At 40.8% G+C, this 15,708-nt stretch overlaps 1 protein-coding gene across 1 annotated transcript in view; it reads left to right on the forward strand.

Annotated features, from left to right (window-relative positions):
• naaladl2 (N-acetylated alpha-linked acidic dipeptidase like 2) overlaps positions 1 to 15,708 on the forward strand; it is an 814,243-nt gene that overhangs the window by 605,228 nt on the left and 193,307 nt on the right. The window contains exon 13 of the mRNA XM_033621483.2: positions 11,980 to 12,126. Within this exon, the coding sequence (XP_033477374.1) occupies positions 11,980 to 12,126 (147 nt within the window). The remainder of the gene's footprint in view (positions 1 to 11,979; positions 12,127 to 15,708) is intronic.

The raw sequence follows: 15,708 nt of genomic DNA on the forward strand, positions 1-15,708 counted from the left end.
TGGTTGAAATCTGTACTCGCACAGCGTGCTGAATGATTTATTTTGCTCGCACAAAACTATTTTTAGTCGCAAATGCGAGTGCGGTGACGGACGGAGTAAAATATCGCCACACTGCCGACATTTTACTCTGTCCGCCACCGCACTCTGTTTGATTGCGTTATCAAAACACGCCGCTATTATTCGGCCTTGCTTTTCACTTATTCCACCGAATACCGAATGTGTGGTTTTTTGCAATATTCGGCCGAATATATTCGTGCATCCCTAGTATGCAATGGAAGGATAATTCACAATATTATCTGTTTTAACAAGTCAAAAAGATGCAAAATGAGACTTCCAATCTCAATGAAAAAGAGAGGAGTAGAATCTGAAGATAAGACATGACAATCAATCAATATTGCTCCTGCACTGCTGGGTATGTGTCCCCTTTTCCCTTTCTGGGGTCAATTAAGTACTCTGTGTATTTGTTACTGAATGCAGACTAAGGTGCTGACCTAATGTAAGTCTCCCTTTACTGTAGAAAGTTACATTAGTCACTTGTAGGCTACCTGAATGTAGCCTTATGTAAGGGATAATGCCCGACGAGGTGTCCATTATCAGAAATGGATGGATGACGCGGAGGCGTGAACCGTCCTCCGCTTTGCATCGGACGGTTGCTTCCGCGAAGTCCATTCATTTCTGATAATGGACACCTCGAAGGGCATTATCCTGCTTATACCATGGTCACTTACGAAAGAAATAAATATTAAATCAATTATTAATACGTTAATGTTGTTTTTTACCCTTAAAATCGTAAGTTTTTCACAAGAAGCGGCTGAGTGGACTATTTAATATCTCTCGCTGTGATGCGTTGCCAAGGTAACCGGCTCTGGCCACAGAACCTGCAGCTCGGTCGGCCGCAGCTGTTATATTAGGCCTAATCAGTGGAGGGAAGTGAGATGATTGCTTAACGTTATGTTACCTGATACAAAGTATCATTTCAGAGGGCAAGTGCACCTCTTACCGCTTGTGTGTGTCCAGAGGATGATGCGAAATTTTGTTTCAAAGAATCAAAGTCCACAGATAGTTTCCTAAATCGTTTTTATTGCAATAAATAGTATCCACCATTCACTTTGATCATTAAATGTGTATCAAGCAAGTAAGTCTATCCTAAATCATTTTTATAAATATTATCCACCATTCACTCTGTATCAAGCAAGTAAGTAGCCTATGTAAGGTAAGCAAGACAGAAAGACAGGCGACGAACTATTTAAAATTAAATGCAACATTGCCGTTGATCGTGAAATTTGATAGAGATACTGGCATGTCCATCATAGTGGCATTTGAAGGACGGAGATTTAACGTTTGTGGACCCTGACCACTGCTGGTTGGGACGTTGCGGGACGACAAAATGTTGCTCCATTCTCGTCTCTCCTGGACTGACGGAGCCCAATAAGCCTGCAGGCTGCTTTCACGGCGATGCCCCGTCACAGACATGATCTGGCGTGTCTCCACCCCAGCGTCTGAGAGTGGACCCACAGCCATGCTCCGGAGGCTGTGGTTCGTGTAAATCCGCGACAGACCCACCTTAAAGAAACAATAATAAACACACAGGCTATTAATGAGGGCAGAAGAGGGGTTAGGCATAATACATAGGGCTACATTATTAGAATTGTACAGACCTCTTCACTGATTTTTTTTAGCATGTCTCCCAGGTAGTGGACACCCATCGGCTCCCTGGAGTACCACACATCAGATGCCACGGTGATGGAGCGCTTTGGGTGCAGATAAAAAGATTTTGCATCTGGGGGACATTTAGAGATGTACTGCTTGAAACTTTTTACTGGGCACAGGGGATCCCCGGGCCTTGCGAACATAAAACCTCTTAGGTTTTGCTTGTGTGGGTCGTTTGGTTCTTTATGATTTTTAGTGTCAGGATTATGCGATAGGCTGACGTATTCAACGCCATCCTCGTCTCTCTGGATGCTGAAAGATGTCATGGTCAGCTCACGGTTCCCCTCCCTGCCACACCGAGCCAAACACAGCTGGATGTCAAACCACACCTTTCTGACGAGGCCGAGGGGCGTATTGGGAGACAGCGCAAATGAACATCTGATTATCTCAAGGTCCGACTCAGGGATACGAGGATGGTGGAAGCTGGTGTCTTTCCCACTCTTTCTGTAACGCTTCAGTATCGCCTTAAAAACCGCATTACTGCTCTTGAACACAGTGTCGCTGATGATGTTGACGTCTCTTAAGTGGCGATTAATGCCGGCTCTCAAACTCCTCAAACTGGCAACACTGTATTCTCCTCCTTCCTTAGTCGACTGGACAGACACATAAAACAGTCACAAAATGTCATTGAGAGTAGTGGCAGTGTAGCTCTCAAAGTTGATGTCCATGTTTTTCTGAGCCAGGAAGTCTCTTAATGTTTTAACTGCCCATTTCGTGGTTTTCTTTGTGTTTACCTCGTCCTTGTCATCCTCTAAATTGTTCAATTCCTCCGGTGTCACCTCCTTGTGTCGCATCTCCTTCTTCTTATATTCTCTTCTCTCTTTCTCTTCTGCTGCATCCCAGTCTTCAAAATTATCAAATTCACCAAATAGGTTAAAGGAAACTATAAAATCACTCATGTCTTGTCTACTGTCTTGCCGTTGTGATAAATAAACTGTGAAATAACGTATGTTAACGTATGTTCTGAGTTTCTGTTGCAACGGTTACCAACTAGCGTTTGAGCCAGCGCAATAATTTAGATCAATCAGGCTATTTGACCGGAACTTCTTTATAGGTGTCCTACAACACTTTTTAACGGACACCCTGCAGCCAATCAGAATCGAGTATTCACCCAGACCATGGTATAAAGAGATAATAAACAAACAGACATTAGCCGTGATCTGGCTAACAATAATTCATGTCATGTTAAAAGTATGTCAGTAACCATCCTATCTGTCCTTTTCCAAGTCTCTTCAATGTTATCACAGAAATAAGAACGAAGCAAACTTGGCTGATGTTATAAATCTGATGTTAGGCTAATGTAGCTAACATAGTTAGCTAGCATATTGTTAACTTAACGTGAGTATATAGAAATATGTGCTCAGCCTCATCTTTAAACCATCTCAATGTTGTTGTTTTTTTGTTATCTATTTATTTATGTATTATTTATTCAACACAGACAAGCCTAGCACATAGCATATCTAAAATCAAGGTAAAGGGGAAAGTTGACCAATGTTCTGCCATGTTCCAAGCTTCTTCAACTGTTATTGGAGCACAGAATGAAAAGAGTTGGGACCCTAGGAGGGGCTACTTGTTTCCTTTAGCTAGCTGAGGACAAGTAGAATCCAGGGAGAAATGGCAGTTTGCAGCAGCAGTAAATGCTAACTTAATTCAGCCCAGTGTCCTTTGAAATTATATCCATCTTGGACAATTCTACACCTCGCAGTTTACATACAATCACATTAATCAGTGCATGGAGTGCTGCTGGCCTAGCAGTGTGGAGAAAGAATGGACAGCCCAGGAGAAAGAAGGAACCAAAGACGGAGAAAAGGTGGAGCTGAGAGGGAGTGCAGTAAAAGGAGAAATGCCCTGGAGGAAAGTGCCACTAAATGCTGCAAAATTACAGATATTTAAGTAACAAACATGGTTAGTGTTAAAAAATAATATAATCTATAATATAATATCACAGCTACCCTGACCAAGTTGATTCTGTGCTTTCAGAAACATATTTTAGTGTACTGTTTAGCTGTGAAATAAGAAAGTTTGCTCCAGCCAGTGGGTGGTGTTTTGTTTTGGCTCAACTGTTTCCAACATGGCAGGCAGGTCACGAATGTTCTCATTTTACAGCTAAACAGTATACCAAAATAAATTTCTGATTGGCATGATGGACAGATGTGTTACAGACTCTTTGGCTCTGATTGGTTGTTTTTGCTCACCTATGGTGGATTCTAGCAAATGCCATTAGAAGTACTATGAGGAGGAGGAAAAACATGAATTTCTAACAGATTATATGTCTCATGCATTACAGTGTGGATGTAGTTTTAGCAAATATGACAAAAGAATTATGTTGATAAAAGTTATCAACTACTTCTGTAATCATGCTCTGTAGGAATGCAGGGGATGTGTATGCATTGAAATAACATACAAAACAAAGACCTGTACTGCATACTCTCCTTTGTCAGGTAGATTCACTTCTTGTTACTGCTCCAGTCAATAACTGCTAGATGCAAATAGCAAATTATATTCTCAGGAATGGTAGAGAGATCTTTGGATATTGAACATTTTCCACCCATTACTTTTGAGATTCTTGCAGTTTATGGCACATAAACAACTCCTCATGTCAATCTTTTGGTCACTGCCTGAAGCTCATGAACATATAGGCCAATGCTGGAATGTATATCCACCGCTAAATTGAGCGATCTGTCTTTAGGTTCTTCACTACAGCAATCTAATACTGGTTGCATTACTAAATGTAGGTATGGAGGAAAAGATTGCATTTGATGTACAGCCCCGTTTTTTCTACATGGCACATTTCTGCTGTGGCTCATTTAATAAAGTCCACATGTACAGAGGGAGAGAGCTGTATATTAATCACTAATTTGGGTCTTTGAATAGCCTCATCTATAGTGACTAGCGCAGTATTGTTTTTCTTAAGCAGTGACCCTGGTAGAAACTACTATAAATTGTTTTAACTTGCTCACTCATGGATACAGGGGGGACAGTCAGTGCTTGTTCTATGGCATACTTGCTCGCAAATTGGATTTCTCAGTGGTGGTATGCCTTTTCTAATCACAGGCATTCATGCAAATCAAGTTCAAATGAAGTTCATCCAATATCTTGGTTCAGCAGCAACGTTTTAGTAGAACACACAACGGGCGAATACAGAGGTGAGGACATGCAGTTGCAGCTTGTGTTCAGCCAGTTACTGAGTCTGAACAGTGGGTGGATGCTAGACACAGTAAAAGCAACAGCTGTACAGTGTAATCCAATATGTATATATATATATATATCCTGTATGAAATCCAATGCAACAGTATTGTGGCTTAAAAATGATCGGAGTTTAATCAACTCCTCTCACACACAGTCTCAACTAAGCACTGAACATGAAACACTTAGAACAGTAGGATTTACTGCAGGACTCGTGAATAAGATTGTATTAAATTGTACAGTTTGAGCCTCACAAGTGTAGACTGGAGTCAAATGACGTCCACATGAGTCAAATTTGACTCTCAAATCTGGTGATTTATGACAAAATTAGATTATTTGAATTTACTTGAAACCTGTGAGGGCCACATGGTACGATGGGTAAATATGACATAATGTTAGAAATTTGAAATATTATATTGCCTTTCAGAGCAAATCATTTTATGATTTTAGTGCTCATTTTACTCTGCATAGTTTCACTCAGTCACTAAAAGCTGCTGAGCAGAAGTGATGATGGTGCCTCTCTCAGTATCTGCTGGCATTAGATGAGGTCATTTAAAAATGATCATACAACAGCAGATTGTGTCCTGGCAGTAGGAAATGAAGTGCATCCACCCACACTGAGTTCTGACACAGCCACACGTGTGCATGCAATCACAGGTGTTTACTGTGTTAGAGTGGTCACCATGAGTATTACCTTTATACTGTTTTCTGGTATTTTATAGGCTTGTGGGAACTATGGCTACCAAACATTTTCTGCATACATACACTGTGAATTATATGCTATGCTATGTTGCATGCCCATTATTTATTGATTATGTGCATTTTAATAATAAAGTAGATCAATAATCTTGTACCAACCTTGTGTTGAAATTAAGTAATAGAAGGATTCACATTAATCTCACTTTGATTTCAAGACTGTAATATATCATGCAGTGAAAAAGTAAATGTTCATAGGTTAAGGTTGACCAGCCCATTCTACCTCCCAACTCATGCAGCAGTATGATACACACCAGGTGCCAGCTATTTCTGACCCCACCCGCAGCAAACAAGCTTATCAAATACTGTCCCTTTGTCAGTGGATGTTGATGTCAGACACAGAGGCACTCTATGTGGCGGTATGATACACACCAGACAGCGGCTATCTCTGACGCTGCCCACAATTTCCCCAGTACAAAGAGCAAGAAGGTTCATATAGGACGGGCGGGATGAGAGTTGAATTGATCACACAAACACTGAACTTTCATCCGTAAGCTTGCTGTTTGTTTCCCATGTGGAAAAAAGTCAATAGAGTCGTCTAATAACTATATAGTGTGCAATTATGTGTAGCATGCTACACTAGTAACTTATGTCACATGATGTATGGCACATGACAGGACATCACGTTAGTAAGAACCGTACATATTTTAAGCCAAACCATGATGTTTTTTCTAAACCTAACCCGGGTCTTTTGTTGCCTAGACCTAAGGAAGTAACCCTAAAAACGAAGGGTTTCACCTACAAGTTTGTTTTGGAAAAAAAGACTGTATGCATGTAACACGCAGAAATTGTACACTTTCTGTGAAAATGGAAATTTATTTTGAAAAGACACAATGCACGTAAAAAGCATCACTCAAGATGCTGTAAGTGTATGTCCAAAACTGACGCAGGAGGGTAAGTATTGCGTAATATTTTGGCTTGTGGGGCCACTGACAAAGTGGCAGTATTTGACAGGTTGGCATGAGAATGGGTTGGGTTGACATAGCATCAGATTAACCTTGATTTCTCTTGACCTTAATTTAGCTCAGCTCAGTGTGACCACATATGTATAAAGAGAACTGTATACAGTGTTGGAGGCAGGGCCCTGTTCATTTCTCTGAAAGTTTCTCAGCCAAAACAGTTTGATTTCCTGGGCATAAAATTATCCGGACGTTCCGCGTTATTGGGCCAGTAGAGCAAGTGCACTATGAACTTTTGTGAGCCGAACAGCTATCTTCCAGTTTAGCCCTCTCCTAACCTGAATTGGGATAAAATTATTCAATAGTGTAACTCTTCCACCCTTCCAAAACAGGGGGGATTGCTCTGAGACAACAAGGGAGGCTGAACTTCCCCTAAAATTTCATAGAAGAAATGGTCAAATATGCACAATTGAACTTACATTAAAATAAGAATTTACATTGCATTAAACGTGCACTAGGATGCATTTAACATCACAACTATGATGTTCAAACATCAGCTGTTTATCACCAGTTTTCAAACGTGACCTCCCTGTCATACATTCTCGTGTCAGCACAGTGGACCCGGAGCCTCCAAGCATTCCTATGAGACGGCGCTGAGCAGGTTTTTTAGTGCAGCAAAGCAACACAGTCATTGGATAAATGCAACAAAATCGTCACTTCCAGGGAGGCTCAGCTTCCCTGGGACCTAATGGAGTGGTAAGTGGGAGAGGAGGCTCGGTGTATGCATGATGATTGGAGGAATTGTCTAAAAGGCTGAACCCCTTTGTGACTGACAGCGCCTCACATTTTTAGCTCAGTCCCATGCGGATATTTGCGAGTGGAATCTTCTGACAGAGTGCCATCCGGAGTTCCTTATTTCCATAAGCGACATAGCTCATTTTCACCGTTAAACCCATCTGAAAATCTTTGAGGTGTGTTTTGCTGTGGTTCTATGGCATGTGTGTGGTTGAAAAATGGCTTCAAATAAATGTTCCTTTTATAAGTTACTGCCAAGCTACAATATGACAAATTTTATGATGTAAACTTAAAGCGAGCTTCCCGTGTTTGAAAGAGCAGCCGCCACTGTTCTAAAATGGGTTCAGTGGATCAAATCCCAGTCGCAAGATTAGTATTTTAGTGGGGGTTGTGACGTTAAAAAAACATGCATCCATTGATTTACAGAGGTCTCTCCCACAGTGATATTCTATGGTAAAAAAGTTTTTGTGATGGACCCGGAAGTTGTAATTCTACTGTTTTGCCACTACGAAAATTGGCTTCAAAGCCCAGAGCACTTCCTGGGGGCCTTGCTCTGTGATTACTCATCTGTACCCCATTTGTCATCAGTATTCTACGTTGAAGTGATATTAGCACGAGATGTTGTTTTGCCATTGGATTTTGGTCACCTAAGGTCACAACGTAAATCAGCCAAACACTCATTGTTGAATTGCTAATGTGTTTAGTTTGTGTCTTTTTAACCGACACGCATGAACATTTGTGCATGTGACAGTTCAAGGTGGTCCAGTAGGGCACACTTAAAACTGCGCCAGTGTTGTCAAATTAGTTGAGTTTGTTTGACTCAAGAGTCCAGAGACAGATGCTTCTACTTTCCCCTGAAGACTTCCCTTGACTGTCCCCTGTCACCAGTCCTGCCTGGAGTAATCTGTAGTCCTCTCTGCTTGGCATAGCGCCAGCTCTCTGAGTTGACAGCTACATTCAGAGAGTGAAAGTAAGCAGTATGCTCAGCTGACCTAACAGCAACCAGGCTTCAACAGGTAACTAATTCAAATGTTCAACTTGCTCTGCACTGTGTTGGCTTGCCCAGTCTTGTTTTTCTCCATTCTTATTGTTGTCAGTGCTGTTGTCTAAGCTCAGTATTCAGTGCTGTTGCTCATAGGCACTTCACCCAGGGAGCATTTGTCAGTCAAACAGCGTTCCCCGCGCTGTAACATATTTTGCCATTTTTATGATGAAGTTTGAATTTTTGTTGCTTTATTTTTCTCTGTGGAGCCATGATAGCTATGAATGCTATAAGGCTAATGACACAGTATATTCTAATTTCCTCTAAATTAACCAGAAATCACTGAGTGTGTGGATTTAAACACTGTGGGTTTCACATGCAGCTCTTTGCTTGAGTTCCACACTAATAGACTGCTGTATTAAATAATGTATATGTATAAAAAGAAAGCTGCATACACCAGACAATATTGTGATAAGTCTGTCCTCTGTGTGCAACTTCCCGATTATGAATCTCAATCAACTTTTAAATTGTGCACACATGAACAAGCATTTATTCCCACCCTGTTAACTTCCACAATTAGCCATAAGTGGGTAATGAAATGCCCTTCATGAATATTGATATGCATGTAAATGTTTTTGTCCTTCCAGTTTTTTTTTTCGTTGGAGTAAATGGAAACGTGAGATTAGAATGAGGTACATCATGGCAGGTTGAGGCAAGGTTAAAGGTATTATTTACTGACCTTTACTCAGTTACAGTGGGAACAATTCACAATTCATTGGCAGTTAATGAGAGCAACAGCCTTTAGAAAAACTAAAATAGAAAAGGTTGGCAACAGTGTGTCAGTGACAGTGGCAGGGATGATTGGACACCAGAGCTCTCTCCCCTTGACAGACCTTGATAAAAGGAAACTCTAATTAAATGCAATGTGACAGAAGAACATGGTGACTTTGGGCAGGCTCAGCAGATGTGGGCAGTTGAGATAAGCCTCTAATTGATTGACGGTTGCATTCTGTTTCCTTCCACTAACCACTCTGGTCCCAACAATTTCTGTACAGCAGTCCTGTTGTTCTTTCAATTAGGAATAACACCAGAGAGGGGTGAACCCCCGTGACAGGCTACGTGTTAGCTGTGGAGAACTCTGACAAAAGCTTGAATTGTGCAATTAGCTGCCTGCCAAATGTTAATCAAGGCCTCATCTCACCCCTCCCTTCTTCAGCAATATACTGTATTTAGCACAATTAAGGCTCGTCCTTGACAATTCAGTATTCAAACAACTTGGAACAATTTTAATTTCTGAAATGATGCTTTTAGTCAGCCCTCTCTCCCTCACTGGCATAACACAATCATAGTGTAGAGATACGTAAACCAAGTTGCACATACAAATGTGCCTTTCGTGGGAGTCACTGTGGGTCATTAATTATAGTTAATATTTGAATTACAGTTTGGTTAACATGCATTTGATGATGGCAGATGTCTCTAAAAAATAATATTACTAGAAGGATCTTTAATGACTAAAGGTTTCAGCAAGGGCATGCAAATTCCCACATCAAGTTTGCATGTTCATTAATCACACCATATGTGTTAAAAGCTGTGTAAATATATTTCAAGCCCCAGTTTGTACCTTATGGTAGTTATAAATGCAGGCACCATTATTTACTGTGAATTTTACATGTTTCCGAGGAAGAAAGGATATCTCTATTCACAAAATGGTGTTAATACAAAATGTTTGTATGGTCATTGTTTGTATTTGACAGATTATATAGTAAACCAACAATACATTCTGAAAATACATTATGTTAGAGAGTGGAACAAGCAGCAAAGACAAATGAGGGAGTTGTTTTATGCTCTGTTTTCCAGCATGTCCTGTTACCAGTTTTAATACAGTATATCCTAGTGTTTCTATGGGTGAGTATAGCCATCATTATAGTGCTATACGTAGCCCAGCATATTTTACTGTTTTGGAGCATCATTTTTGGACACTGGCCCTCATTTATTAATAAAATGTACAAACCAGCGCATCTCCAAGTGCAGAAATCATCTTATGATATAGGGTTCAGGTGTGATTCATGAAATATTCTTAAGTAGCCAGTCACAATGTAGAAATGATCTTAGGTGATAAATGTGGCGGCTGAAAACAACTGTCATTTAGAATTTAAGACATGGAGAGACATAATAATGCCAGGAGGAGAAACTTGTCTGAGATGGAAATGGAAACACTGGTGTCCAGGGTCCAATGTAACAAAGTGGTTCTATTTGTCAGTGTGAAAAGTGACATCAAAGGAGGTCGGAAAAAAACGCAGTATGCAAAGACATCACCGCTGCAGTCTAAAGCATTCTAGTGGACAATAGAACTCCAGCTGAGGTTGGAATATTTAATTTATACATCCGTGATATGTGCTGACATTAACAGCAGCATGCAATTCATGCAATTTAAAAAAACAAAAAAAACGTGTTATGTTCGTGTTCAACAAGGTAAAATTCTTGTTTTTCTAAATGGGGTCTAATGGCTTTGACAAGAGCATGGATGGACAACTAAAGACACCAACGGCTCTCCTGTCAACACAGGTTGTCTGACGGAAAGGTAGCTCAATGAAAATACTCTCAATATAGCATACACTTTATTTAATAATGATTTTTTTTAGAGGGCACTTTTTTAAGGTGGCTAAAATATTTTTATTGCTGATCCCCATCCACAGCATTACATTGCATAGCCTGTTTTTCCAAAGTGGGGGCGTGCCACCTGACATCTGCAGTATGTAATACGCTGACCATGGATAAGATTATCCTATACAATCCCAATTCAAACAATCCAAACTTTCCCTTAAAGTAGGCTACCATATGTGAGTAAATGTTCACTTACATTCCACCAGCGCAAGTAAGTCTGTGTGCACAGCAGGAAACACAAAGTTATCGGTCTTATTGATTAAAAACCTGCGAGCATTCTATCTCTCCACTTCTCCAGTTGTCGGTGCTACTCCTTCTCTTCCCTCTACCTGAGCACAAAGTCGTCCATCCTACCCCGCAGCAGCAGAGGGGTCTCTAACCAGCTCGTGGTCTCCTCTGGTGGCCTGCTCCACTTCTCCTCCCTCATCCTCAGCACACAGCCTGCTCATGATGCTACAGCTGCCTGATTTAAGTAGTTACAAAATGCAGATATAGGCTATTTTGTTCTGTGCTACAGTTCGCTGATCATAGCTGTGCATGGTGGGAAATCTTTGTGTCTTCCTGGGCCCAATATGGTTCATGGTAGCCTTCCTTGCAAATATACAATATTGTAATTTGTATGATATATATTAAAAAGAAGAATTAATCTTATGTCTTGTGAGGCCCATCAAAGCCCCAGGGCGTACACCACAGTAAGCATTTGCATTAAAGCGCAATTAATAAAGAGTCAGTTCAACATGAACCATGGGTTGGTATTTCAGACAGTTGTAGCAAAGTTTTAAAAATCAGTTAATGACCTAACACTGCAAGACAAAGGCCGAGTTTTATCAAGAACTCATCTAATTCATTAACATGGCAGAAACCCCCTTACCTCTGTGCCTTTTTGTTCTCATAAACCCTGTCTCTGTCTTTGTTCTCTCTCCACCAGTGAATTTTTCTCACCCTGCTTTGTTGTTCTTTCTCTTCACCTTTTGTCTTCTCTGTTAGAGACAGTTGCTGAGTTGCATTCGTGGTGGGAACTGCCCTGGACCCAACGTCAGCTCGCTGCAGTTGCCTGGAGATGTGAATTTCTTCGCCAACCAGCTGGCTGTGCCCACCATGGAGTTTGCCTTCGAGCAGACCAAAGCAGAGGAGGTACCTAAGCCAAAATACTACATCTTTTTTTACTTCCCTTGTTCTTTTTTTTGCCGACTGATGGCCTTCTCTTGTCAGACAACACCTCTCATTGCTTTACTCAAGTTTCATGCTAATATGTATGAATATATACTGCAGAGCAGAGGAGCTGCTCTACATGCAAGACACAGTCACGTATTGTTTCTCAGCTGTGAACAGATTTAAACTGCTGGGTTTGCCATAGCCCACCGCTTGTTTATCTTGGGCTCTTAATTAGAAGCAAAACTCCTTCTAAGCGAAGATGCACACACCTGTCAGTTGTCTTTGTGGATCATATGTTGAAGAAAAGTGGCATCTTTAAAGAATCGACACTTACAGTATGTTACCACAGTGACATATCCAGTTCTGACACTTTGGGGAATGGATGTGATAATGACCATCTGCAGCCTATAAGACTAATATTATTATTTAGATAGGATGAGATATTTTTAGGTCATTTACAGACTCAGCTTGACTCACTGCAATATGGATTATTTCTCTATACAAGCAACACATACACATCAGAGCTTACAAATTATGCATGCCCCATTTACTTCCATTAAAAATGCAGTATTGATGTTTGTTGTACTGCCTTGGGGTGGAAACATAGAGATTTAGCCCCAGCTAAGTCGGCCCACTCAATTTTGGAACTTCTGGCTCGGACGGCAACTTTAAGCTTAATTAGTGCAAGAGATCTTCATGATGTTTATCCGCCCTTGAGGCATCATGCAACCTGAAAATAATAGGTAGTGGAGGGTGAAATCCAAAGCACCAGCTTTAGGAGGAAAATGAAAACCCTAATTGAATTGAGAACGGTCTGATACATAAATGTGCTTGGCTCTGTTAGGGCAAAGACCAGTATGCATTTATTAGCATTAGCTTAATAGCATTTATACTGAACAGGGTTAAAAATGAGTGGGTAATAGTATTTCCTGTATTATTTCATTTCTTTACTGAGACATTATGAAAGCTGAGTGAGAGTAAACAGTTTCTGTGTGGACCTCATTCCTTCATAAAGTGCGATCTACAGTACAGTATATTGTTTCACAATCAAGAACTGTATCAAGCAGCTCAGAATCACAGCTACACAAATAAAAACAGTCCTGCCTTACAAGAGGACTTGGGGAGATATTGTAATATATATTTTAACAGGCCCAGTCTGGCCATCAGAAAAGTTTGGGAATTTTCCTGGTGGGCTTGTCTTGTGAGGGCAGGCCTTTTCCCCCCAACCTCCAGCATTTTATACCCTTGGTTAAAGGTTGTAGCAGAAACAGACCCAGTGATTAAAACTGGTAAAAACACTGAATAAAGCAGTTTTACATTACAAATAAGTGTTTCTTCTGTATGCTGTTTGGCATGTTGCCACTGGGCCACTATCCCAGCATCTGCTAATGTGTGTTCACTTATTTACTCTGATAAATTAATGTACACTCCCTTATTTCTGATCCAGATGTTCCAAAGGGTTTGAACCGGGAGCAGAATTAGCCACAGAGGTGTTCTCCGGAAAAAAAAATGCACCCGTTAATGTAAACCGGTAAAAACACTGGGCTACTGTAGAAACATGGACATCTCCATGGACAAGGACCTGCTCTCTATACAGATATAAACAACTCAATCTAACGTAACAAAAACACTATGATACTTTTCTTTCCATTAGACACTAAAAAACATGCCTACTATATTATATTCTATTTCTGCCAATGTATCCCCCTAAATCTTGCACACAGGCGACTCATTGGCTCCTTGTGGGCAACCAGGCACAATGCTGGCTACCCTTGCTATAAGGCATAAGATATTTGATAGTCAGTGCAGCAACATAAGTGATTTGTTTAATACCTAGTGTAAATGCAGTGTGCTTTGTGTGACTTTGTAGTGTGAATATAGTGTACTCTGGTGTGTCGAGTCTGCTGGGTTAAATGTAGTTCTGTGTTTAAACACTGTTGACTGTTTTGGGGCTGGTTGATAGCAAAATCCCAGGCTTCTGTGTATTTCTAGTCTGCCCCTTTACTCTATTATGGGGAATAGTTATGAAATTTTTAACTTGATAATGATGAACTTGAACTTCAGGGACGCCCCTTGTATAGATAAATAATGTAACTGACTAAGTTATCTAGGTTATATTTGCAAAAATATGATGCTCAAATCAAATAATGACTTGTGTCTCATGATGATATTTACCAATTAGCCATTGTTTTAAATGGCTTAACTGATAATAGTGCTTCACGTTACATGTGCTGTATTATCCAATATTGTACATGCAGCAATGATGCTGCAAACCCACTGGGCTTTGTTTTTATCATGCCTCTGCACTGGCAACAGCCGTAGCCAGAGGTTTTATGATTTCAAGTTGTCCATTTGTCCCATTTATGTCTGCTTGAATTTTACAATGAACTGATTAAATTTTGGTGATTGTAGGTTGCAAGTCAATGTTACTGTGACCACTTTGACCATTGTCCATTTTCATCCACTTATCCGGGGCCGTGTCTTGGGGGGCAGCAGTCCAAGCAAAGCACCCCAGACATCCCTCTCCACACCTGAGCAAGCATCTGGTGGCCGGGCCTTGGGCCATGGGGCCTGGTCGAGCTCAGTCCAAATAAGTAACATGGAGCTGCCGCCCTCTGGGTCCACCAACCGCAGGAACAGGAATCATCATTGTGTACGGGGTGGCAGGCGGGGGCGGGGCCCTGGATGTGCTGATCCCCGGCGTCATCTCATTCTCGTGAACGCAATATCTCAAGAACACCTTAAAGAAATGTCTTCAAATTTGGCACAAATGTCTGCTTAGACTCAAAAATGAGCTGGCTAGAATTTGGTGGTACAAGGTCAAGGTCACTGTAACCGTGTCTGTGTCTTTCTTGTGAAGGCAATATGTCAAGAAAGCCTTGAAGGCGTTTCCTCAAATCTGGCACAGGCGTCCACTTAGACTCAAGAATTAACTGATTAGAATTTTTTAGTCGAAGGTCAAGGGTCAAAGTCACTGTGATCTCACAAATCTTGTTTTTGGTCATAACTAAAGAATTTACATGCAAATTGTGACAAACTTTTACACAAACATCTAATAGGATAAAATGATGAAGTGATGACATATTACATCCAAAAGATCAAAGGTCAACTTCACTGTGACATCATAATGTTCTGCACATACACTTTTTTGGCCATTACTCAGTGTCATATCTCAGGAACAAAAGGGGAGACATTTGGTCGGTACTGAATTGGTGACACTAATCTTGGGAGTCCACCTTGAAACTGTGCTGATTGTATAGATCTTTTGTGCTGTCAGGGTTAATGTGTGAGGCATCCATATTTCCAAAGACATGGATGTAAACTCTAACTGCAACTTTACTGGTGCACAGAGCCATACAACCGTGAGGCGGTATTTCTGTTTTTCTTCATTTTGTTACTGATGAGGGACACTGAACTAAAACATTCATCTCAAAGAGACATATAATTCAAAGAGTAACAGATTTATCTACAAGCTACTTTTCATCTGCAGGATGTCTGCCTGAATGCCATCTTCTGGTGATTCTTAATAGGTCGGAACACCTGTGGAGTGCTCCTGTCAGC

The sequence above is a fragment of the Epinephelus lanceolatus genome, chromosome 6, assembly GCF_041903045.1.
Source record: "Epinephelus lanceolatus isolate andai-2023 chromosome 6, ASM4190304v1, whole genome shotgun sequence".
Lineage (NCBI taxonomy): Eukaryota > Metazoa > Chordata > Actinopteri > Perciformes > Serranidae > Epinephelus > Epinephelus lanceolatus.